General features: G+C 39.7%; 1 protein-coding gene across 2 annotated transcripts; it reads left to right on the top strand.

Moving 5' to 3' along the window:
* Positions 1–1,242: 1,242 nt before the first annotated feature.
* LOC120528118 (zinc finger protein 391-like) lies at positions 1,243–13,387 on the top strand. 2 transcript variants are annotated; one of them, XM_039752159.1, is made up of 3 exons: positions 1,243–1,479; positions 4,794–5,304; positions 11,372–13,387. In XM_039752159.1, exons 2-3 carry the CDS (start codon positions 4,872–4,874, stop codon positions 12,196–12,198), a joined length of 1,260 nt encoding a protein of 419 aa, XP_039608093.1. In that variant the 5' UTR covers positions 1,243–1,479; positions 4,794–4,871; the 3' UTR covers positions 12,199–13,387. The 2 variants fall into 2 exon arrangements, with proteins under 2 accessions (XP_039608093.1, XP_039608095.1); XM_039752161.1 differs by having other exon boundaries at positions 4,743–5,304.
* Positions 13,388–25,442: the final 12,055 nt, after the last annotated feature.

The following is a 25,442-nucleotide window of genomic DNA, read 5'->3' as shown; positions in this document are numbered from 1 at the left end:
TTTGTATCTTCCAAGATTTCTTATTACTGAGAATCGTTTACCACAGTCAGAGCAGCAATATGACTTCTCTCTAGTGTGTATCTTTGTGTGCTTCATAAATTAGCTGACGGCTGAAAACTGTTTACCACATTCAAAACAGTTATGTGGTTTGTCGCCAGTATGGATTTTGAAATGTCTGTGAACGTCACTCATATCCCATACCAAATTATATATTCTGGAGGAATAAACATTGCATTTGTCATTCCAACAGATGGCACATCACCAACATTTGTATTAATGCATGTTATTACTACACATTTTTCAATGACAAATGCAAATCATTTTATTATTGCATTAATTATAAAATACATTCATACATAGATGGCCCGCTGCAGATGTTAACGCTGAGGTCTACATTGATTACTTAGATTTCAACACATCTTAACCAGGAAACATAGTTAGTTAAGAAAGAAAGAAAGAAAGAAAGAAAGAAAGAAAGAAAGAAAGAAAGAAAGAAAGAAAGAAAGAAATTGTAGTTCTTTGATTGAGTTTATTCCTCAATATCTCCAATCCTTGTTCTCTCCATGCATCCTTTCAAGAAGTCTCCATTCTGCCTCTGCTTCTCTACTGACTATCCCTTCTCATGCCAGTTGTGCCAAGCACGGGAAATATTTTTCTGCTCTTGCTCAAAAGCTTTTTAATGGTCTCTCTTTATCTGCTTGTACTTCACCCAATCAACTTGTGTTTAGGTGTCTTTTGAAAACACACCTTTTCATTAAATATTTTGAATCTGCTTAGCTTCTCTCATACAGGATAGCTGCTGTACTGAGAAAGAGTTTAGGATGCAGATTTTTAGTGAGTTGTAGGTATAATTATTTTGTAGTCATTGTCATTGCTTTTGTATTTTTTTCTTTGTTGCTTTGATGCTTTCGCCTTCATTCATCTATATGTATTATAGCTTGCTTTGTACGTTGCCTTGGAATAGGGCTTCTGCTAAATAAATAAATAAATAAATAATAATAAAGATCTCAAAAAAATCTTTATAACCTTTTATAATCATTGCATACTACCAGACTCTTCTAGCCAATTATGTTGCCAGTTTTTCACAATTTATCATGATAGCAAACAAAACCGAGATTCATAGGCGGGTCATCAAACAGTTCTGTCCGTCCGTTTACAGACCTCGCCACAAGCAGCCTGGCGCAAGCGCATAAATCAACTGAATACAGGACTTCACTTCCCAGCAGCACTTGCAACATACCACCGTTAACACAATTTGGTAGTGCAGCGTTCAATACTGCCAGCTGTTAGAGTTCATTTTACTTTAATTAAATAGTTTAATTATTTGTTTTTCACTTTAACAGTTAAACGGATCGACTGTTAGACGTTCCAAGAATCGTTAGTTGTACCGGAACCGGAAGTAACGGAAAGCAAGCTTTTATAGCACTGAAAATGTAACGAGACTGTAGTAGGCAGGAGAAGACATCCATCGTACTTCAGGTAAGCTTTTCTAATGCATTCTTTCAGTCAATTTTAAATATCACAGCATATGAATGTAAGCAAAACAATGGTTGATGGAGCATGTAGGGCTCGCAAAGATTGTTTTACGGGATGAAAAGTTGCGAAGAGAGCAGGGCGTGGGGTGGAAGGGCACCCTCGGTGTCATGAAAGAGAGGCACACAAGATCCGAGCGACAGTTCAGGTGTCAAAGGGAAGTGGGAAATGTCGTGAGGCAGACTGACTGGAGGCTAGCGCGATGTGACGGACAGAAGCTGCGCGAGCGAATAAACCGGAGGGAGTCCTGATAGGACATAAAGAGAAGCTCGATCTCCTCCTTGCTAAAACGTTTTGAAACGAAATGCATGTAACCAATATGACAGCAAAACTGCTTACATTAAAGCTGAATGCTCGACTATGTTAGAGGGTGAACATTAGCAGCTGCAGGATTTCGCTACACTGTTCAGCAATTGTGAAAGCTTATGAAATATCAAATATATAACGATAGATAGCCGATCGAATTCAGTAATGGGCGTAAAGAGGGTGTATACCACTTGGGTGTCCACAAAGAGGGTGTATACCACTTGGGTGTCCACAGCCTCCCGCCTACACCGCAAACAACCGACTTCCTATCTTTTAAATGGTTTATAAAAAAGAAAAAAATAGGGAAATCCATAACAAGCAGTCAATAAAGGTATGATGATATTAATCAGCAGATATATATGCTGCCTTCTAGCTTTCTATGACATGTACAATACATTCATGTCCAGTACCTGTCAAAATAGTTTCCCATTAGGCAAAGAAGTTTGGAAATCTAAATTCAGAATTTGACAAATGCTGTTCCTGACGGCTTACAGTGTGCACATAACCAAAATGCCACAGACACAGTGCTCTGGGGTGCATTCCCAAGAGCACTGTAATGCTAAGAGCATCGTAAATTTGATCTTAAAATCAATTGTGAATTTACAAGGGTTTCCCAAATAAAGTAGTGTGTTAAATCCTTCATAATCTCCATGCTGCCCAACATGCTTGTTAATTGCTAAGCCCCCCTTACAACCCCAGATCTAAAAAGCTGAGACAGTTTGGAGAAATGCTAATAAAAAAAGGTGGGATTTGTGTCGCTTTACCCTGTACTCTATTTAAAAGGCTACAACACATCATTTGATGTTTTACCTGAATTCACTTTTATATTCTTTAAAATAGACACTCATTTCAAATATGATGACTGCAAGTTTGGCCATTCAAGTGTTGTCCACTTTGTCACAACACTTATTCAGCGTTTCGCCACTGAATACACAAAGTGGTTAAGTTTAGCAAGCAGAATTACAACTCCAACCTTTTTTATCTTTTATGCAGGTCTTCTGCCGTGCAACTCTACAAGGCCTTCATTGCCATTTTTTGTGCTTCATAATATGCCTTACATGCCAACCTCGTACTCGCTTATGCGGCCATGCACTTGTAATTTACAAGACGTTAATTAACAGCACAAACAGGGCACTCGTTAAAAAAAAAAAGGGGGTTAGAATGAAAACCTGCAGCCACGGTGGTCCTCCGGGACCAGAGTTGGCGACCTTTGCTCTAGAGTGCCTCTTTCTTTTGCACAATTTGGCTCAAAAACTAATCAACACATCGTCATGTTTTAACAGGCTTATGTTTTGAGTTTGGTATTTTTCTGTCCAGCTGTTTTGGCTCTACACCATCGTCAAGAAACTGTGAAACACACACACGCATCACTGACATAGCGATGTTTTCGGTATCATGGGTGTTTTGTCTTGGTAGAGTTCTCTATTACTCTGCTTTCCCCTTTTGTATTATTAATGTGTTGCCTTTGTCAGAATGCCTCAAATCTCACAGATCAACCACTGTTTATAAGGTATTGTACTTTATAACCTCTCCTCACCTTGCCTTCTATATTTATAGCCTCAGGCAATTCGCTGCAGTAAAAGACAAGCAGGAGTTAAGTTACAATTTAAATAATGTAAACTGGAAACTGTTTCAGTGTGTTAAGTGTACTTTGTATGCAGAAAACCAATACACACACTACACAGGGACGGTTTCCCCAACCTTTAGTCATTTTTCTGGGTGGTCTTATACTTCCCAGTGTGTATATGGATAGATAGATAGATAGATAGATACCGGAATGTTCAAGCAAATTCTAGAAAAAAGATTATCTAAATTCATTAAGTCACGAGCAGTAAAAACTGGTCATTAATTAAGAAGGTGGTCAGAATGAAAACCTGCAGCCACTGTGGCCCTCCAGGCCTGGAGTTTAACACCCCTGCGTTAGGTAGTTCTCTCATTTATTAAGTGGAGGTAAGGAACACCCAGAGGCTGACACGTGAGTGAGGAGGGCCCCCACCCCTCGGCCTACTGCATGAATCTCGGATTTGCGCAAATAAACCAGTAGCGTAAACGAACTATGATACATAGTGAAATAAGAGAAGTCGCAAAATCAACCGGAATCTTCAAGCAAATTATAGAAAAAGTAAGTAGTCTTTGAAAAGCGGACAGACATACAGACATTGGATTGTGTGTATATACAGTACAGGCCAAAAGTTTGGACACACCTCCTCATTCAATGTGTTTTCCTTATTTTCATGACAATTTACATTGGTAGATTCTCACTGAAGGCATCAAAACTATGAATGAACACATGTGGAGTTATGGACTTAACAAAAAAGGTGAAATAACTGAAAACATGTTTTATATTCTAGTTTCTTCAAAATAGCCACCCTTTGCTCTGATTACTGCTTTGCACACTCTTGGCATTCTCTCGATGAGCTTCAACAGGTAGTCACCTGAAATGGTTTTCACTTCACTGGTGTGCCTTTTCAGGGTTATTTAGTGGAATTTCTTGCTTTATCAATGGGGTTGGGAGCACCAGTTGTGTTGTGCCGAAGTCAGGTTAGTTGGATGATCATTTATTTTTCAACAAGACAATGACCCCAAACACACCTCCAGGCTGTGTAAGAGCTATTTGACCAAGAAGGAGAGTGATGGAGTGCTGGAAATGGTCATGAAAATAAAGAAAACACATTGAATGAGGAGGTGTGTCCAAACTTTTGGCCTGTACTAACTATATATATATATATATATATATATATATATATATATATATATATATATATATATATATATATATATATATATATATATATAGTGTAGTGTATATATATAGTGTGTGTGTATATGTATATGTATATATATATATATATATATACACACATACAGTATATATATAAGAGAGATTTTTTTTTTTTTTGCAGAGTGAAGTAAAGGACTGCCTGTCTAATATTTGCCATTGTGATTTTAAACAGCTCTGTCTCCAGGCTGTAAATGTGAAGAGAAACCCTGAGAAGATAAGTTGAGTAAAGCCTTTTCAAGTTACAGATGCCATGGAGTCAAGAAAATCTCTAATCAAGGAAGAATACTGTGAATGGGAGTCTCTTCATGCTACCCAAACGGCAGGCCACATGAAGCAGGAGGATTGTGAATGGGGACCAGTTTCTCTGAAGGGGAACAGTTTTGAGTGGGGAACTGTCACCATTAAAACGGAGCCGCCTGAACAAGTATGTATCAACTTTCAGATGGAAAGTAATGCAATTTTAGACACTTTCAGAGAAGACGCATCATCAGAAAGTGATACTACGTTTAGCGCCAGGCTGACAGTCAAGCAGGAAATGGCGGATGGTGGGTGCAGTGAGATAAGAGAAGGCTCTGCTCAGTGGTGTTCTGTTCAAGTGAAGTCTGAAATGCTGGAATCTAATGGCATCATAACTGAAGATACCTGCAGCATCAAAGACAAACGAGAACAACCAGTGTTTGCTAGTAAGTGTGGAATACTGTATTAATACCTAACTTACACCTTTATCCAAGGTGACATTGGAGATACAATTGATTACATTTCATTAATTTTTCCAATTGGAGCACATGGAGCACAGGCAGGTGTAGTGTCTGCCTGTGTGTGTGTTGTCGTGTGTCAGTAGTGGGATTTCAACTCACAGCTTCAGGGTCTGAAGTCCACTTTCCCACATTGCCTGCCTAATCCAATAGCACAGCTGTTGAGTTTATAGGGTGTTTAGTCGATACAATGGATAAGGATAATGTGTCGTAAACCCACCAATCTGGACTTGAACTCCATGGTCAGTTGGTGTGCTGCAGATAATTACGCCAAAACTTGTGACCTCACTGAAATAGATCCATAAGTATGGTTCTTGATTGAATTTACAATCACCACAGTGAGTCCACTAAGTACAGTCAATAGCAAAAATGTTAAAAAATAAATCTTTATCAAGTTACACATCCAAGCCAGTCACAGAATTGACAGGATGACCAACATAGTAATGTATTGGACTCTGTGTGGTGTGTGATTTCTGTAAACAAAAAGATTGAAGATTCACATTAAATGAACACTACTGTGTTAATTATAATAGAAAATACAATAGCAATAATATACTTTTGTATTAACAGCAATAATGTAAGTACCAACTGTAATGTACTCTATCTCACATAATAATAATGAATAAAATAATGTGCAGAAGTTAAGGTGCTGCATTATAAACAGATTGTTGTCACTTTAAACCAAGAGCATAAAAAAAACCACATTAATAGAACACACCACTCAAAAATTTTTTTTTTAATACTAGGGGGCTCTGCTCCCTGATTGCTTCGCTCACCAACCCCCAGGCGGGCAGTACACGCTGGCCACTTCGTGGCTCTGCTGCTCGCGTATGGGGACGCGGATGTACAATTTAAACAGATTGTTATTTTCATGGGAATTGTTACATATGCATAATAGACCTAACTATTTTACATTACAGAGACTAATTAACTAGTAATACTAATTAAAGTAAAATATGTTTCATTATGCGTTAGAGGTATTCGTTGCATTATACGTTTTCGTTCTGTTAGGCTTTGAAATTAACCCGCAAATACTTTTTAAACTTACACTTTTACTATAAAACTTCAGTAAAAACAATATTTGGAATTAACTTTTCTTCAATATTGCACTGAATTTTGATTCCGTGTTTGGACTTACATTATGACGATGCAACGTATAACTGTCTGTAAGTGAATATCGTTTTTGAATCTCTAATAAATAAATTGACTTTTTCAAAAGTTTCTCCCTGTGATTTGTTAATTGTCATTACAGAAGCTATTCTAACAGGAAACTGTTAACGCTTCAATACGAATGGTATTCCGTCCCCAAACGCCGTATTAGCGAGGCTTCTCTCCCAAGACCCAGTCCGTACAGAGTGCGTCACCCCACTGGTTGTAGTAAACGTGGACAGATAGTTTTACTTACCATGAAAGTCAAGGCTGAGACTCCACATACTTTAATATAGATTTCTAGCAAGAAGTCATACAAGTACTAGGACATGAAAAGCAGTGACAACTCAAAGGTAAAAGGATGATAATTTCTTTAACCTAAAATACAATATGGCGGAAGGTAAAGCAAAAACTAAAGCAGCACCAATAGCAAAAAGGGAGCTAGGGACATACCAATATGTGTTAGTTAAATAGGGGGTGGGGGTACCAAACAGTCTAATTACAATATTATCACAGGCTGCTGTAGCAGTACAAATGGCGTATCAAGATCTCCTTTGGTGACTAATGTTATCCCCTGAGGATGGACTCCATTACCTTTCTTGTCTCCTGTTAAAATTTTACATGTCAGAATTGCTCTAATTTTCAATACAACTAATCTTGTCCTATTGCATAGCCCATCGCTCAGACATAAATTACACAATAACATTATGATACATCCTTCTGTCAACAGTAATTCATGTGATGGAAGACTGGACGGTGTTAACAGTTGTAGATATTCTCCCTGGTATTGTAAGTTGATGTTTTCATTTTCCACATCATCACCACCAACTGTTTCAGCATAGAATATTGATACGCATTTAACCATTTTGCCATGTAACCGATCGACAGTTTTGACGTTAATTCATTTTACTTCATCATTTCTCGGTGCTAGGATTGCCAGTGTACTCATTTTTACCGTTGATAACGCTTCGTGATGAAATTCTTCAATAAGATTTAAGCATAATACATCTTCTTTTACTGGGAACTTAAAGTGAAGAAAGCAAAAATGCACAAGAGCTGAGAGCACAGGAACTGTGTCTGTCAAAAGCATTCACACGAATGAGAGGTGAGAGGACCGCGGATGTGGGCCGCTAACTGGAAATGGTGGAGAAGGGGGGGCGGGACTTGAAAAAAGATTGTTATTCACACTCATGTAGTTTGCAGTGAAGGAAAAAAAAATATATTCTGATGTTTTCATGCAGGATGAGAGAAAGTTTACAACCTGTTGTATGGTGCCCAGTTCTGTGCAATGGCAAGCGGTGTTAGAAACATCCATAGGAAAAGGGGGAAAAAAAAAAAAACTTGTGTTACTACTGTTGTATTATTAATATTTCAGGTATCCAGTTCTATTTGCAAAAATTTGCAAAACACATGTATTTTTTGCTAAGTGTTGTAGATACTTCTGGAAAACTGTGCACATCATCAACAGGAAATGCAAGTCACATGGGATTGAGTCTCTGAATTGAAGATTAGACTTTTAACCAATAACTGGTGGGTCTTCAGTTCAGAAAGTCTCTGTTTTAGGGGTAGTTAGTGTACATGAAAGGCATTTGAATTTTTTTTTTTTTTTTTAATTTTTGTATAGATCAAAATCGCACAAAGAATGCCTCAATGGGCTTTAACAGGTCCCTGTTTAATTGCCAGTCTCCCTGCTCTGCCTCTCAGAGAAGACAAGAAAACAACTTAAAAAAAAAAAACTTGCATTAAAATAATGAAAGAAATCTTCTTTCCATCCATCCATCCATCTTTTTCCACATATCTGTGTTAGGGTTATGAGGGCTGCAGTGTAAGCAATGATGCCCAGACATTGCTTTTCCCTGCTAGCTCCTCAGATTCCTCCCAGGTCAGCCGAGAGATCTAATCTCTCCACCATGTACAGGATCTGCCACAAGGTCTCATCCCAGTTAGCCATGCCTGAAATGCCTTCCCAGGGAGGTGTCCAAGAGGCATCCTGCACAAAGTCAGTTGGCTTCTTTCAATGTGGAGGAGCTGCAACAACAACAACTCGGCAGCACCACAGACATGACATGGACATGAAGGGACTTCTGACACACTGCTGGTTTAGGCCATTCGCAGTGCTCGTGCTCCCTACATGTAGCGATAATGACGATAATTTCACAATGACGTAATTCACCATTATTTATTCATCTGCTAAGTTTGGTAAAAATATACCAAAGGGCATGACAGGTAGGAACCACTCCTGAATCGACCATCTCATTGTGACTGAACACTACAACACACAACTTTTGTATCTTAGCTTGAATTTTCATAATGATTTTATTTTCTAAATTAGTTCATGATGTGACATTTGGGGCAGCCCTAGATTAAATTAAAAAAAAAAGACAATAACAATTGTGCTTTAGGTGTTGTTTGTGTTTTTTATGTATGGGTGGTTGCAATGCATTATGTTCCCATTTATTGTGGGACACCCAAACTTTCTCTGTCTCACTCTTCCAACTTTCTTCTCCCCACTTCCAGTGTTCGTATAACTGCTGCAGTCAGACTTTAAGATCAGTATCGTACTGAAGCCATGTTATTATTGTGTGCCATCACAGGAGCAATGCTCAGATTTGTTAATGCAGCCGCAGTACCAGCCCAGTACTGTAGAGAGGACGTCAGCCATTACCAACACAGAGCCAGGGGTTCAGTCATTTAATTGACTTGTGATTCATAGTATATACTTGTTAATATTAAAAAATATGTTTGTTTTTTTGGGTATAGTTCTATAGGCCAGTGTTTCCCAACCTTGGTCCTGTGGACCCCCTGTGGCTGCAGGTTTTTGTTCCAACGAGATTCCTAATCGGTGACAACACCTGATAGCACTCATCTCATTTCATTAGCTGGGATTTTTTTCCTTTATTCTATATTCAGGAAAGCACAGCAGCCTGATTTTTTTACGTTTATAAGACATTTAGAAATATTTCTGCCTTTTCTATAGATTTAAATGCTTCACTGTATTTTGTTGATTTCAATCTATTTTGCCCTTTCTCTGTGCAGTTTTTCCCTTTCATTGTATCCTAACAATGACAATTAAAAATGAGCAGAGCAGGCATGCTGGCAAACAACACGGAATAATCAAAGGCTGCAAGTTCTTTAACAACAGGCCTACTAATTAGTAAGTAATGGATTAAGTAAACAATTAGAACACCTGGAAAAGTAGAATGAAAATCAAGATGAAGATATTGTTAAAAAGAAAAAAATACATTATTCTCGTATAACTGCTTGGTACATATATAATATTTTTTACCAAACTTAGTTTTCCAATTTCTATTTTGTTCCCAAAACACAGAACTTGGGAAATAACACATCACTTAATTAGCCCAGGAGTCTAATTAAAGACAGAAGCTGATTGGAACAAAAACCTGCAGCCACAGGGGGTCCCCAGGCCCGAGTTTGGGAAACACTGCATTAAGCTTTTACCGTTTTTTTAATTTCATTTGTGTTTTTGACAGTTCTAAAAATGTTTTTAACCACAATTCAACCTTTGGTTCTCATTTATGGTTTAACAGCTACAGAGCACAGAGGATTCTGATGAAAAATTAGAGACCTGCAAATATGGGAGGTGGGGATGGTCTTATGGTCCCAGGATGGATGGGGCTGGTTCTGCTATTTCTGTTTATTTTATCCCTTAGAAATGTGAAATTTACTAAACCAGGTACGACTCATTTATACAAGGCTGAGTATGCTAGATAGAGCAAATGCCAAGAAGGTGACTGTGTAAGAAAAGGGCTACATGTCCACCCAGTTCTACTCATTTTTCTGACAATAACTAACCTAAAACATACATTTTGATGTAGGCAAAAAAAAATCCAAATATTGTTTTTGGCAGATAACATAAACTTCATGCAAACAGTGACTGGTCAATGAATCTGTCCCAATCCCCTGAGCTGAAAAGCAATAACACTTTGTCACTTTGTTACTAGATTCATTTGTTTTTGTATGGAAAGCATTTTATAGCCTATCAGTTTTACATTTCTTTCATTTTCAAAATTTTATTTCCAAATTTATTTGCTAACCTGTAAACTGTCATTTTTTTCCTTAACAAAAAAAAAATAAAAAAGGTTTTTGGATATATTACCATATATACTCGCATTTAACTTCTCCTGCGGATAAGTTGGGACTTGATTTTACAGTATAATTTCTGATATTTTATAATGTCGGTTGTATAAGTTGAATGCAAAAAACTCTCCCTATTGATCTAAGAGATTACGCTAACGCTGACCTGAGAGAGTAACCACGGGGCACACTGCTCGTTTTTCTACGTATTGTGCCTATGTGACCTCACGGTACTACCCGAACTATTCTGAAGCGACGTTTGCATTGTTTTGTGTTTTTTGTATCTCATACACCTTTATCAGAAGAGCATCCATTATCATCAACCAGAAGATAATATGAAGCCGGTTTTAAGTTAAAAGTCTTTGAAGTTCCAAAAAAAAATGGTAACTGTGCTGCTGCAACAAAATGTCTAAGAAACTGGTGCGAGACTGGAGGAGGCAAGAAGATGTAAAAAAAACAAATAAATAAAGTGTCGTATTTTTGAACAGATGTACAAGTTGAGGTCTGATTTTATGACCGATTTTTCGGGTTTCAAGACCCAACTTATACGCAAGTATGTATGGTAGTCAAGATACCTGTGTTGATACTCATGGCAAATATTAGCAGCTTACGTCAGTGTGAATTTTTTTTAATTGACAGTACCACTGCCTATAAATTTTCCTTTTGCTTGTTGAAATTTTGTTTTCATTTTTGAAAAGATTTTTCATATACTGTGTATCAAAACTTATTGTATGTCTCTCTCTTAATGCAGGCTCGCATGAAAACAGCAACTGCTCCCTGTCATCAGAGACTCTGGCCAGTCAATGTCTTGGAAATATTAGTAAAGAAAAGTGTGCATCAGAAATGAGAAATTTAGCCAGTTGGCAGCACAATAAAATATGTTCTAGTATTGATAGTATTGAAAAGCTTAAGGACACATTGATGGAATTCCACAACAGAAGCAGTCTTTGTGGCCTTATGAGAACTGAGACTGGAGAGAAGCCATACTGCTGTTCTGAATGTGGCAAACGATTCTCACAAATGAGCAATCTTCATACACACAAGAGAATCCATACTGGAGAAAAGCCTCATTGCTGTTCAGAATGTGGTAAGCGATTCTCACGCTCGACTAGTCTTAAAACACATTTGAGAATTCACACTGGAGAGAAACCACACAGCTGCTCTGAATGTGGGAAGCGATTCTCACAAGTAAGCAGTCTTCAAACTCACCGGAGAATTCACACTGGAGAGAAGCCACATTGCTGTTTGGACTGTGGTAAACAGTTCTCATGCGTAAGTAATCTTCAGAGTCATAGAAGAATCCACACGGGTGAGAAATCGCATTGCTGTTCCGAATGCGGTCGACTGTTTTCTGAAATAAGCAACCTTCAGGTACACATGAGAATCCACACTGGAGAGAAGCCACATAGCTGTTCAGAATGTGGTAAACAATTCTCAAAAATAAATAATCTTAAAAGACATAAAATAATCCATACAGGTGAGAAACCCTACTCCTGTTCAGACTGCAACAAACATTTCTCACGCCGGAATAATCTTCAGATCCACATGAAAATTCATACTCGAGAGAAGTGCAGATAGGACTGTTTAGAGAAATGATTGTACATCTTGTTGTATAACTTGTTGTGTACTGTGTATTAATGACCAAGAAAGAGTAACACAAAACAAATATCTATTTTTATATCACATGAGACGTACCCATCCATGTTGCTACCTGTAAACCGGCTATCAAGGAATTCCATTAAATGCAGTCTGAAATCAGCAACATCTAGAAAAAGACAGCAGCTAGGAGTTTTTCTTTTTGTCACTGGACATGGAATAACTTGCAGGTATGGGTAAAAGGGATGGCTTCGAGGGGGACATGGTACTAGCACTGCTGCCTTGCAGTAAGGAGACTGTGGTTCATGTCCTGGGTCTTTTGGGACATACAGTGTGCTTGTTCTCCTCGTCTCTACTTGGGTTTCCTTCCGCAGTCCAAAGACATGTAGATTAGGTGGATTGGCCATTCTAAATTGGTCTCTGATGTGCAGGTCTTAACCTTAAGATGGACTAGTGCCCTGTCCAGGGATTGGTCCTTCCTTTTACCCAATATTGGGATAGGCTGCAGTTTCCCTGTGCTCTTGCACATGTGGAAAATGGCTTGAGGGAGTGGGTTTGAATAATCAGTAGGTCAGGCCTGAAATGGTGAATTCTGCTGTGAATTTCAGGATATGAAAAATAAATAACTGGCTGCCTAAAGTTTCTTTTAAAAATATATTGCCTCCTTTACTTGAGACTTGCTTAGTCTACAGTACTAAAAATGAAAGGAGAAGGAAGAGCTGAGGTGGTCCTAAGGCTGACGCATTCGGCTCATAAACTGAATTAGAAAAGTGTTTTATAAACAAAGAAATGTTAAGTACATGCCAAAAACAAATACACTCTATGGCCAAAAGTGTGTGGACCCCACTACTCCAAATGACTGATTCATTGTTAACAGGTGCACTACACTGGACACCTAGCCATGTGATCTCTCCATTGCCAAACTGAAGACCTCTGTGAATTTAAAAGGTGCACCGTCATAGAATGGCACCATTGCCACCCATCAGGATATGAAGTTAAGGCTCTGCTGATCCGCCCCAGTGAACTTTAAGTGCTATTATTGTGAAGGAGAAGGAGCAACAACGGTTCAGTCACGATGAGGTAGACCACACTAACTCACAGAGTGGGGCTGTCAAGTGCTGAAGCACATGTCATGTAAACACCACCTCCCTCCATGGCCTCACGTACAACAAACTGTCTCTAGAAGTAATATCAGAACAGGACCTGTGCAGCAGGAGCTTCATGGAATCGGTTTCCATGGCCAAGTAGCTGCACATCAGCCTAAGATCACTTTGTGTGATAACAAGCCTCTGATAGAGTGGTGTATAGCAGACCACCGTTGGACTCCAGTGGAAACATCGTCTCTGCTGTGACGAATCACATTTCACTATCTGGCAGTCTGATGAACCAATCTGGGTTTGGTGGATCCTAGGAGAACCCCACCTTCTAGACTGCAATGTTTGGTGGAGGAGGCATAATGGCTCCAGTAACGGGTCCTATTAATGTTACAGCAGACGATGACATTTAAGGTAACTGTATCCTTTGAATATTATAACAACAGTTTTGGAAAGGCACTTTTGTGTTCCAGCATGACTGTGCCCTTGTAGCCCATAAAGACATAGAGGAACTCAAGTGGCCTGCACAAAGACCTGGCCTCGGCTCTACTGAACACCTTTGCATGAATTTCAACACTGATTGTGAACCAGGTCTTCTCATCCAACATCAGTACCTGACTTCAGAAATGGGGAGAATTTCCCACAGATACACTTCTTTTGGAGCCACAAAAGAGTGGAGGCTGTTAATGGGGGACAACTTCGCATTAATGCCCATGGGTTTTAGAATGGGATGTCCACCAAGCTCATATAGGTGTGATGGTCAGGTCTCCACACACTTTTGGTCATATATTGTAGACATTATGGTTATTTAATAAAGGTGTGAAATTAACAAGTGAGCTGAGCTGCTTTGACTACCACAGGTTGGAAATTCTTAACTTGAAAAGCGGAAAGCTTAAACTTTGAATTGAACTCAAAGTTCTCAAAAGTTAATGTTAAATGCTTTTGATGCATGCTCTAAATTTTCGGAATGGTAGTTTGGTTCATGGTGGTATCACTTTGAAACATTTGGAACTGTCAACGGTGAATATTTGGAATTCAACTGTAACCTAATCTACTCTTAAGACTAACAAGTGTTAAGTTTTCTTTTCCTTGTGTGCTCCTTCTCAACTAACATCCACTGGAGACTCACTTGACAACTTCAAGGCCATTGAAAATGTATAGTAGCCATCATTTTGTGTCATTTTCAGCAAAGAACAAACTCTTCAAAAGCACTCGGCAAGTTTACATTGTGTATAACATGTTGACGATTCTTTACTAATGTTTGGCTGGTGCTTTATTGTGTTATTAGATGAACTAAACATGAAGGGCCCCGGTATAGCTTTCTTAATGTTTGGATAGCAAGAAATGTCAAAACCAGCTATGCGGCTAGGTAACCTCTTAACTATCTCACTGTCTGTACTGTAGCCCTCATATTCAACCCTCAGGACCTCTAATGGTGGGCTTCTTGCTGACTGGGACTGTCCTTACTTTCAGTCCTTTACTTCAACCCAGTTTATCCTGAATGGGGGAAGAGGGGGCTTCACTCGAACATCCTCTTGTACCCTTATGTGACTGCAGCTAGACAAGGAATGATAATCTAAAATACTTAACTTTACAGCTGCCTTTGACACTATAGACCATGAGATCCTCACCTCCAGGCTAGAGCAGTGGGTGGGCATCACAGGTTCAGCTCTCCAATGGCTTAGGTCTTATCTCTCAGGTGGACGTTTTACTTCCACCTCTGTTGCCCTCCCCCATGGTGGGTACCACAGGGCTCCATCCTGGGACCTCTTCTGTTCTCCTTGTACCTGCTGCAACTCTGCACTATTTTCCGGAAACCCGATATTTCCTTTCATCTTTATGTGAACGACTGTCAGGTTTATTTCCCTCTGAAGAAGCGCCCTGGTCCATGCTCTATCCAGCCCCTGCTTGATTGCCTTATTGACATAAGGAGTTGGATGGTATTACGTTTTCGAAATTTTAATTTTGGGAATTCATCTTGGAGAGAAGCCACATAGCTTTTCAGAATGTGGTAAGCGATTCCTAAAAATAAATAATCTTAAAAGACATCAAATAATTCATACAGGTAAGAAACCCTACTCCTGTTCAGACTGCAACATATATTTCTCACACAGGACTAATCTCCAGATCCACGTGAAGATTGCTTCACTAGAGCATCCTTAAGTACACTTTTGTGACTGCAGCTAGACAAGGAATGATAATCTAAAATTCTTAATTTTGCTAGTAACAATCAGAGATTCTTGATTTAGATTAGATTAGCTTTTATTCAAGTTTTAACCTAAAAATCACATTTATTTGCTTCAAAACTAACAGAACCAAATATAAGCAATACACAGACTTATACAACCTGAGAGGTTCTTGAAGTCTTCATGCAGTGCCAGATGACATTTCCCAGATGGCCCATTTCCTTAATTAAAGATTATCCAAAATCAAAAACGAAAAGAATGATTTCTTACCAGAGACAGTGCGTCTTGGAAAGTGTCCAGCAGCTAAGCAGATATAAAGCTCCATAAGCGCGTCCATATGTTCTCCCCAAACAGCAACTGAACTGAGCTCTTTACAAAAATGACAGAAAAACAAGAACAGAACTGCAAAAAAGAAAACAATTTTGGAGTAAGCAACCACTGAGCTAAAAGTGCCTGTTTTCAAGAAGAAGCTAAGAGAGATAAAAAATAAAAAACAGCTCTTTTTAGAAAAAAGTCTAATAACAGGCAGGCCAGGTGTACATTCACGGCCATTTTTACCATTTCTGAAAACACAGAAAATGTAATTGACTCAAACACAGTGGTGGCTCTGAGGCTAAGGATCTGCGCTGGTATCTGCAAGGCTGCCGGTTCAAAATCCCGTTACTGCCAGAAGGGATCCTACTCTGTTGGGCTACTGAGTAAAGTCCTTAATCTGAAAATTGTTCCAGGGGACGCTGACCCTGTGCTCTGACCTCCAAAGGTCACGTGAAAATAGAATTGATAAAGTGTATCAAACCATCAAAATCAAACTTTTCCCAAGGTAACTGCACTTTCTAAGTGGGCAAAGTACTCTAAATTTGGGTTTACCTTTCACTTTTCCCAGAATACACTGCACTACTCTTGACCCACTTCCAAATCCCCTTTTTTATCCATTTTACACAATGAATGCCCTCAGGATTTTAAGCTAAATGAAATATAAGAGAAAGGGAGCCCAAGTGAACACAAAATGCAGTTTTAAATCCTGACTTTCTTTATTCCAGGTTATCCGCCAACTTTGTCACCCATACTTTCAATGCTTGGTTGCAGGAGATGGCTAAACGCTTCCTCCACTTTGCTCTCAGTCTTTCATACCACCCACTTTTATTTGCAAATGCTTATATTCAGACACATTGGTGGGATTGCCAGGGAGAACTGTCTCATTTGACCATCTCCATTGGGTTCAAGTCAAGGCGTTGACTCCAAAACTTTCATTTTGTCTCTTCGGAGCCATTCAGTTGTTGACTTGCTGTTGTGTTTTGTGTCATCGGCCTGCTGTGGAACCAAACGATGCTTCAAATTCAGGCCATGGAGAGGTGACTGGACATTCTTCCTTAAGAATTTTCTGACCTGGTTAGTGCACAATTCTTGTTTCCTTCAGTAACCAAGTAAGTAAAATGTATTTGTAAAGTGCCTTTCACAGACATGACATCACAAAGTGCTGTACAACAAAAACACTTAGATGTGCCATCCAAATATAGCAAAACAAGAAGAAGGACACATAAAATAGAATAACGATAAAAAACTAAAACTAAACAAAAAGTTCAAGCAGTGACTACTCGGCTGTATCCGAAAGCCTGCTTAAGCAAAAATGTCTTAAGTTGCTTACTAAAAGACTCAACTGACTCAGCTGTGCACAGCACTAACAGAAGACCACTCCAGAGCCTTGGCATAATGGACTGATATGCACAATCCACATGTAGCTTAAGCCGGGTACAAGGGATGACTAAGAGACCCTGTTACCCAGGGCCAGACAGGCTGTATGGTGGTCCACAAGGCCACTGGCATACTCAGGGGGTTTGTATGCAGAGAGCTCGATAGGGGTAAGGACCAAAATTTGAAAACAAATTCTGTAATAAACTGGAAGCCAGTGCAGTGCATACAAAGTGGGAGTGACATGTCCCTTCCGAGTCGAACAAGTTAAAAGCCTGGCAGCTGCATTTTGGACTAACTGTAACCAAGAAAGGGAGGATTTATTCAGACCAGCATGCAGGGCATTACAGTAGTCGAGATATGAGGAGATAACAACAAGTGCAAGCATCTTCAGTTCTGGTCTTGAGACTACAGACCTCAGCTTAGAAAGGTTTCTTAAATGACAGAAACAGGAGCAGCTAACAGACCTTACATGTGAATCTAGACTTGACGACTGATCGAAAATAACTCCCAGATTATATAAGTTTGACTTAGCAATCAGAGACGCAGAAGCCATCTTGAGACTAATCTTAATGTGTATCATAGAAAAATGAATGGAAGGAATTATTAAAGATAAGATTGAGCAACACAAGGCAAGAACAGGAGTTAAACCAAGCAATCAGCATGGGGTCAGATGAGGAAGGTTGTGTTTTACTAACATGCTGGAATTCGATGAGGAAGCATATGATATCATTTATGTTGATTTTCAGAAAGCATCTGATGAGGTGCCAGATGAGAGAGTGGGTATCAAACTAAAAGAAGTGGCAGTTCAGGTATGGTGTGTAGGTGGGTGCAGAATTGGCTCAAACATAGGAAGCAGAGGGTGATGGTGTGAGGAACCAAATCAGAATTGGCAGATATTAAGAATGATGTTTCACAGAGATCAATGCTAGGGCCACTGTTATTTTTAATATCTATATATATAATTCACTAAGTCCATGGCAAGCAAGATGCACGCAAGAAAGAGCCCCACCCACCAACAATTCACTAAGCGGCCGACCATGGCACCAAGACAGACCATGGGATACGCACGACAGAGCCTCGCCCACCAACAATTTGAGCAAGAGCGAAAGCATTTACCAAGAATGTTTTCATTAATCAAGAACGAAAGTTGGAGGTTCGAAGACAGTCTGATACCGTCGTAGTTCTGATCATAAACGATGCTGACTGGCGATCCAGGGGCGTTATTCCCATGACCCGCCGGGCAGCCAACTGGGACACCAAAGTCTGTGGGTTCCGGGGGGATTATGGTTGTAAAGCTGAAACTTAAAGGAATTGATGGAAGGGCACCACCAGGAGTGGAACCTGCGGCTTACTTTGACTCAACACGGGACACCTCACCCGCCCCAGACATGAAAAGGATTGACAGATTGATAGCTTTATCTCGATTCTGTGGGTGCTGGTGCATGGCCATTCTTAGTTGGTGGAATGATTTGACTGGTTAATTCTGATAACGAGTAAGACTCCTTCCTGCTAAATAGTTACGTGACCCCCGAGCAGTCAACGTAGCTGGGGGCGCGGCGGCGGTCCTCCAGTTTTCAGTCACGGACAATTGTATGTTGCTCTCTCCAAAGATCCATCTTTTCATTCACTTACAGTCGTATCCTCAAACCCACCCCATTTGGACAACTGCTGTGCCGCGGGTTAGCTAGTATATAGATAATTTAGATAGGAATATAAAGAACAAGCTGGTTAAGTTTGCAGTTGATACCAAGATAGGTGGATTGGCAGATAATTTGGAATCTGCTATATCATTTCAGAAGGTCTTGGATAGCAGACAGACTTGGGCAGATAAAATTTAATGTCAGTAAATGTAAAGAATTACACATAGGAAGTAAAAATGTGAGGTTTGAATACACAATGGGAGGTCTGAAAATCGAGAGTCCACCTTATGAGAAGAATTTAGGAGTTATAATGGACTCAACATTATCAGCTGACGAGTGTTCAGAAGTCATTAAGAAGGCAAACAGAATGTCAGGTTATATAGTGCCTTGATGTGTGGAGTACAAGTCACAGGAGGTTCTGCTCAAGCTTTATAACACACTGGTGAGGTCTCATCTGGAGTACTGTGTGCAGTCTGGGTCTCCAAAAAGGACAAAGCAGCACTAGAGAAAGTCCAGAGAAGAGCGACTAGGCTGATTCAGGGCTACAGGGGATGAGTTATGAGGAAAGATTAAAAGAGCTGAGCATTTACAGTTTAAAAAAAAGAAGATGAAGAGGAGACCTGACTGAAGTGTTTAAAATTATGAAGGGAATTAGTACAGTGGATCGAGACGGTGACTTTAAAGTGAGTTCATCAACAACACAGAGACACAGTTGGAAACTTGTTAAGGGGAAATTTCACACAAACATTAGGAAATTTGTCTTCACACAGAGAACCACAGACAGTTAGAATAAGTAGAGGGGTAGACAGTAAGACTTCAGGCACTTTTACAACTCAACTTGATGTTCTCTTTAGAAGAATTCAGTGGATAGTACTGGCGAGCTTTGCTGGGCTGAATGGCCTGTTCTCGTCCTGACTGTTCTAATAATCTAATCTCAGAGTGAAGGCTAGCGGGAGCAGCAATTAAGTTTTATTGTAGCTCTCATGCTTTTATCGTCAAACACCAGACACAGCAGGCAACGTATCATCCACATACTTTGACTTTTCACTCCTCTGTCCATTGAACAAAAGTCTTGAGGATCACAGTGGGGGGTTCTTTACAAATGTGAACTGAGCATTGAGGTTACTCTTGGATAACAGAGGTTTTCCACCGTGCTCCACTCCCATGAATCTCACATTGGCTGTCATGAACACTGACTTTACCTGAGAATTTAGAGGCCTACAGCTCTTTGGATGTTCTTTTCAGTAACTTCTTGAATTAGTTGTCACAGTGTCCTAGGGATTGAAACCCAGCCACAATCCAATGTGTTTCTTCGTAACGGTCCCAAGCCCGGAAAAATGGGGAGGGTTACGTCAGGAAGGGCATCTGGTGTAAAATTTTTCCAAATCAATATGCGGACAACAAATTTGGATGATCTCCTGTGGCAACCCCTAACGGGAGCAGCCAAAAGAAGAAGAAGAATTAGTGTCCAAGGGGTTGTATGGCAGGTTGGTCTTCCCTGGGCAGATTCCCCTTCTGCATGAGATGTTCTCCATTTATAGATATTGACTTTCACTGTTGTGGCTTTGTATCCCCCTTTCCTAACTGGCAATTTTCAACAACCGTTCCCCTCCTCTTTTCTGGAGTTTTCTATAACCGAGGCATGGGGCTCTTGTAGAGACAACTTCACTCTCGAGGCGAGGGTCAGTTATTTTATTTAAATTACTGTTTACCCCAAAGTAACACTGTTCATCTGTGAAGAAACTGAGAAATGTTGTTGGGGGCGGACAAATCTCTTTGAAAATAAAATCACATCTAAGAATTAACACAGGACTGGACACAAGAAAAAAATATTCTTTTTAAAAACGCAACGGAATCAAAAGCAATCAGCTTTCTTTTAAACAAAGGGAGAAAGTACACGACAGGTTACAAAACAAATAAAAAATGACAACAAAATGATGATTATGTTGCATTTGGGTGATGTCTTTATTGAAAATAACCTTTAAGAACAGGATACAATCTAATATTTGTTCTTCTTTTTAATGGTTTGAGCACAGATACGGTGTCTATAAAATGTACTCACCCCCGTGGACGTTTTCATGCTTTATTGTTACACAACATTGAATCATGGTGGATTAAATCTGTTTTTTTGCTAGCAACAGAAAAGGACTCTCTTATGGCAAAGTGAAGACATCAGATCTCTGCAAAGTTGTCTGAATTACTTACAAATATAAAACACACCAAATAATCCATGTTGTAAGTGTTCACCCCTTTAAATATGACACCACTACATCGTCACTGGTGCTGCCCATTAGTTTTAGAAGACCCAGAATGCGTTCAATGGAGATCACCTGCCTGGGCTTTCAAGTGATTGTAGTCCAAACTCATCTGGAGGGTCCAGCTTATGGTGAGTCCGTATGGTGGACTTACTGCACAAATGTGTTATCATGATATTCTCCTCAAGTGTACACCTCACGTTCGTTACCGAGTTGGTCTACGGTCGCACCTTAAGATTAACGCACACACAGAAACCCTAACAAACAATGCCCTATGAATGACACACACACAGCACGTTATTCCCTAGCACTTCAAACCACACGAGTGCCGTATGAATAACGCATGCACAACTGGTCGCTCTCTCGGCATTTCAAGACACTTACTTATCAGTACGTACAACATACGATTTTTTAAATATAACTCAGACCTAAATATTACTTTGGTGTCTAGGAATATATTCAAACATACAAAGGCTTAAACCGTAAACTGACACATACTTGGGGGGGTTAATGCACCCCTAGACTCCAAATACTTTTTTGCAGCACTTTTTAAGGAAATGTCACAATTCAACAAGAAAAAGTGAAATTTAAATGGAGCACATATATGTTTTTCATGCAAAGAGCATCACAGTTACTGCAACACTGATCATTTTACACACTGCCAATGAACTGTAAAAACTATATAAAAAAACTACTGCAACAATCTCTTATTATATGTACAAGGTGCAACTGATGCCATTGATGAAATTCAGTAAATCACTGAGCCAACTGCACTTAAACTGGCTGCATGCGAGCACACAGAAGGCAAGGCTGATGCTGGCAGGCCAGTCTAGTACAGCAGCTCAATCCCACGGACAGTGATGCTGCAGTGCTGCAGGGGGCATCAGTGGTCATGAGCGGGCTGTTCAATGAATGGACGGCACAGACTGATCAGCTCCGGCATGCTGGCAAATTGAACTTGGAACTGACTATAGCCAGCTGCCACATTCAACAAATGTATGTCGCCGAAGATACTCAACTCTGGCGTGCTGGCAATTTGCAATGGGAACCGACTATAGCCGGTTGCAGCAGTTTAAGGGTTAACATCCAGGCCATTAATTAACCAAGAATGCCTTACTTTACATCCTGCTCCCTACTATTAGATGGAGCTCTCATCCTCAGCCTTAATAAACCTTGCAGCACAGAACGTATGGCAAACCTCTGACTGCCTCAGGTGCTCTTAAAAAATTGACCTTATTACTTCAATCACTCTAGATATGAAGACAAAGTATGGAATGTTAATAGCAGCATGGTACTTATTACATGAATAATAATACCAAATAGAAGAAGGAATAATATAAAATAAGATTGATAGTAAAGTGTGGATAAATATAGCATTTTAGAAAAACTAGAACGATGTCAGAGATGAATGTCCCAGGGTTGCGTTTTTGCTTTCGATATTCATGGAATGCTTTAGCAGATGAAAACGGTCGCATGTTGCTGGTGCCCTCTTCTGACGTGGCTCTCTTCTCGTTATTTAGTCTGTTATATTTAAATACCTCAGGAGTTTCTAAAACACTTGATTGTTACACACACCTTATTGGCTGGCTGTCAATATGATGGATGAATTTGCTCCAACTCTCCAATTTGCTTGAGTTTGTCAGTTTCCCAAACAATAAAATTTTTGACATTTTAAGAACCTTCCTGCCCCGAGCTGTAAACTGGTCAGGCAATTTCCAGTCCCACGCCATCTCCTTCTGTTCACAGGTTATAAAGTAATCAGATACAGCTTGAAGCATCTGCATGTCTTCCTTTCCCATGCTGTAAATCAAATCTAGTCTTAGGCGCCCATCTCTTCACAGGTGATAAAATCATCAATACAGCTTGAGGCATCTGCTGGATTCCTAATTCAATTAGATGTTACTGTGATTGATTACTGGTACAATTCAGGAAAACAGAATGCTTTGATGTTGAACTGCCCATGAAAATGTCCTGTATTTAAGTTCAACTTGTTATGTCTTGAGCAAAATATAAAATATTATGAAAACATAGACAAAACCTTGCAGGTTTTGTATACCACCACAACAAAAAAAGACAAAAGAACACACCAAGCAACTCCATGCAAAGCACAAGCCATGGGATGAAGATAAAGAACCACCCAAGTCACTGAATATCCAAGTCAATCATGAAGAAATGGAAAGAGCATGGAGCAGTTGTAAGTCTGCTAGAGTATGCCATCCACAAGAGCTGAAGATGACGAGTGAAGGTGGTCTGAGAACTTTGAAGGGGTTACAAACTAAAGTGGATGATATTGGAGAGAGACTGAGCTGATGACAAGTCTGTCCGTGTGCCTCTCCAGTCACAGTTTTATGGGAGAGTGGCAAAGAGAAAAAACACAAGAGGACATCTTGGCAGAAGGCACATGTGAGACAGCAAGAAGAAGGTTCTTTGTTCCAATGAGACTGAAATTGCGCTTTGTGTCCATCGGGACAAAACAACATGTGACAACAACATGTTATCAAAAACATACCAGCTCCACCATGAAGTGTGGTGGTGGCAGCATCAGGCAGTGGGAATACATCGAGCCCCCGAAGGCTCATGATGGGTAAATGAGTAGGGAAAAAAAAAAACACTACAAGGAAACCTGGGTGACGTCTTCAAGGAGCCTGAGACTTGGGAGAAGACCAGAGGGCTGTTCCACGAAGCGAGCTAACCTCAAAATCCAGGCTTATTTCGATAATCCCGTCTTAATTTCTCGAAATTCGGTTCCACGAACGAGGCTAACCTGAAGATCCGCTTAATTACTATGCCAACATATGCTCTTGGACAAGCCTGCTCCATGGCAGGTTAGTTGTGAAGCTTAGTTTAGCTTGATGAATATGATTGGACAAGCCATGTGATGTCACAGCATGACATTCTGCGGGGCTGGGATTATTCTGCTGCTGTTCACTCCCTCTTTCGCACACATCGACCCTCCAATATAAAATTATTACAGATTACATGCAGGTGATTCTAATTAGTTAGAAAGTATAAAATGACAAGAAGTGCATTGAAGGCTTTTACATGAATAACCATGGCGTGCCCATTTATTAATAATCCAGTTGATGAGGGAGCGAGGCTCATTCGTAGAGCTTTAAGGCAATAGGTTCCACAATTACTTGCCCAGGATAGATCCGTTGCATTTTGGATGATTATTTATCTGAGCTATAGATTTAGTAGACACAGTATTGCATATTTGTGTCAGTTATTAGAACCTTACATTTCTAAAAACACACGTCGCTCTAAAGCCCTTACGGTTGCACAGTCTTTGTGTATCGCTTTGCGTTATTTTGCCAGTGGTTCATTTCTGTACAGTGTGGGGGATGCTGAACATTTAAGCAAAGCTACAGTGTGCCGTGAAATCAGGAAGGTTTGTGTTGCATTAAAGTCCTTTTTAAATATATTCATTACCTTTCATGGCCACCGAGGAATTCTTGCCATTAAGGAAACTTTCTTTGGAATTAATGGCGCTTAATCATTAAACATCTACTCATTTATAGCACATAAATCATTACCTGATAAGTAACTGAATTTAATTTGTCAGGCTTTCCTAACGTCATTGGAGCCATTGACTGTACACACGTGAGGATAAAGGCTCCAGCAGGTCCAACAGAGCCTGATTACATAAACCGCAAATCATATCACAGTATTAATGTACAGGTAAGTACTGATAATATCTCACATTTATATACAAGAGGTGAAAGTGTAGTCGTCCAACATTAGCAATGTATGTCATTACCATTTCCTAAAATGTTTCAGATGGTATGCACTGCTGAACATCTAATTTCAAACATTGTGGCAAAATGGCCAGGATCAGTACATGATGCCAGAATTTTTTGCGAGTCTTCACTGGCTCAAAGCCTCAGACAAGGCAAGTCAACTAAAATTCAAAAATATACTATAGTTTATTATACTACAGTCTAATGTGTCTACTTTCCATTATAGGAATTTTTCCTGGTGTGCTGCTTGGTGACAGAGGATACCCATGTCTACCGTTTCTTCTCACACCATATACAGATCCTGCAACACAAGCAGAAAGACGTTTCAACCATGCCCATTGTAAGACAAGGGCACGCATTGAAATGACATTTGGACAGTTAAAATCCAGGTTTAACTGCCTGCGGCATCTCAGAGTTACACCAGACAGAGCGTGGGACATTGTAGTAGCCTGTGCAGTTTTGCATAATGTGGCAATACTGCAGCAGGAGCGTATGCCAATAATGACGCATTCTTCACTTGCTGCCAGGGCCTTTTCATTCCACTCATGTTGCTCCTGAAACCAAGCATTATTAATAATTATATTAATAATTACAATTATATATCACTATTTATCCAAGATGA

Source organism: Polypterus senegalus, chromosome 4 (genome assembly GCF_016835505.1).
Source record: "Polypterus senegalus isolate Bchr_013 chromosome 4, ASM1683550v1, whole genome shotgun sequence".
Classification (NCBI taxonomy): domain Eukaryota; kingdom Metazoa; phylum Chordata; class Cladistia; order Polypteriformes; family Polypteridae; genus Polypterus; species Polypterus senegalus.
This window is presented reverse-complemented; position numbering and strand designations above follow the sequence as displayed.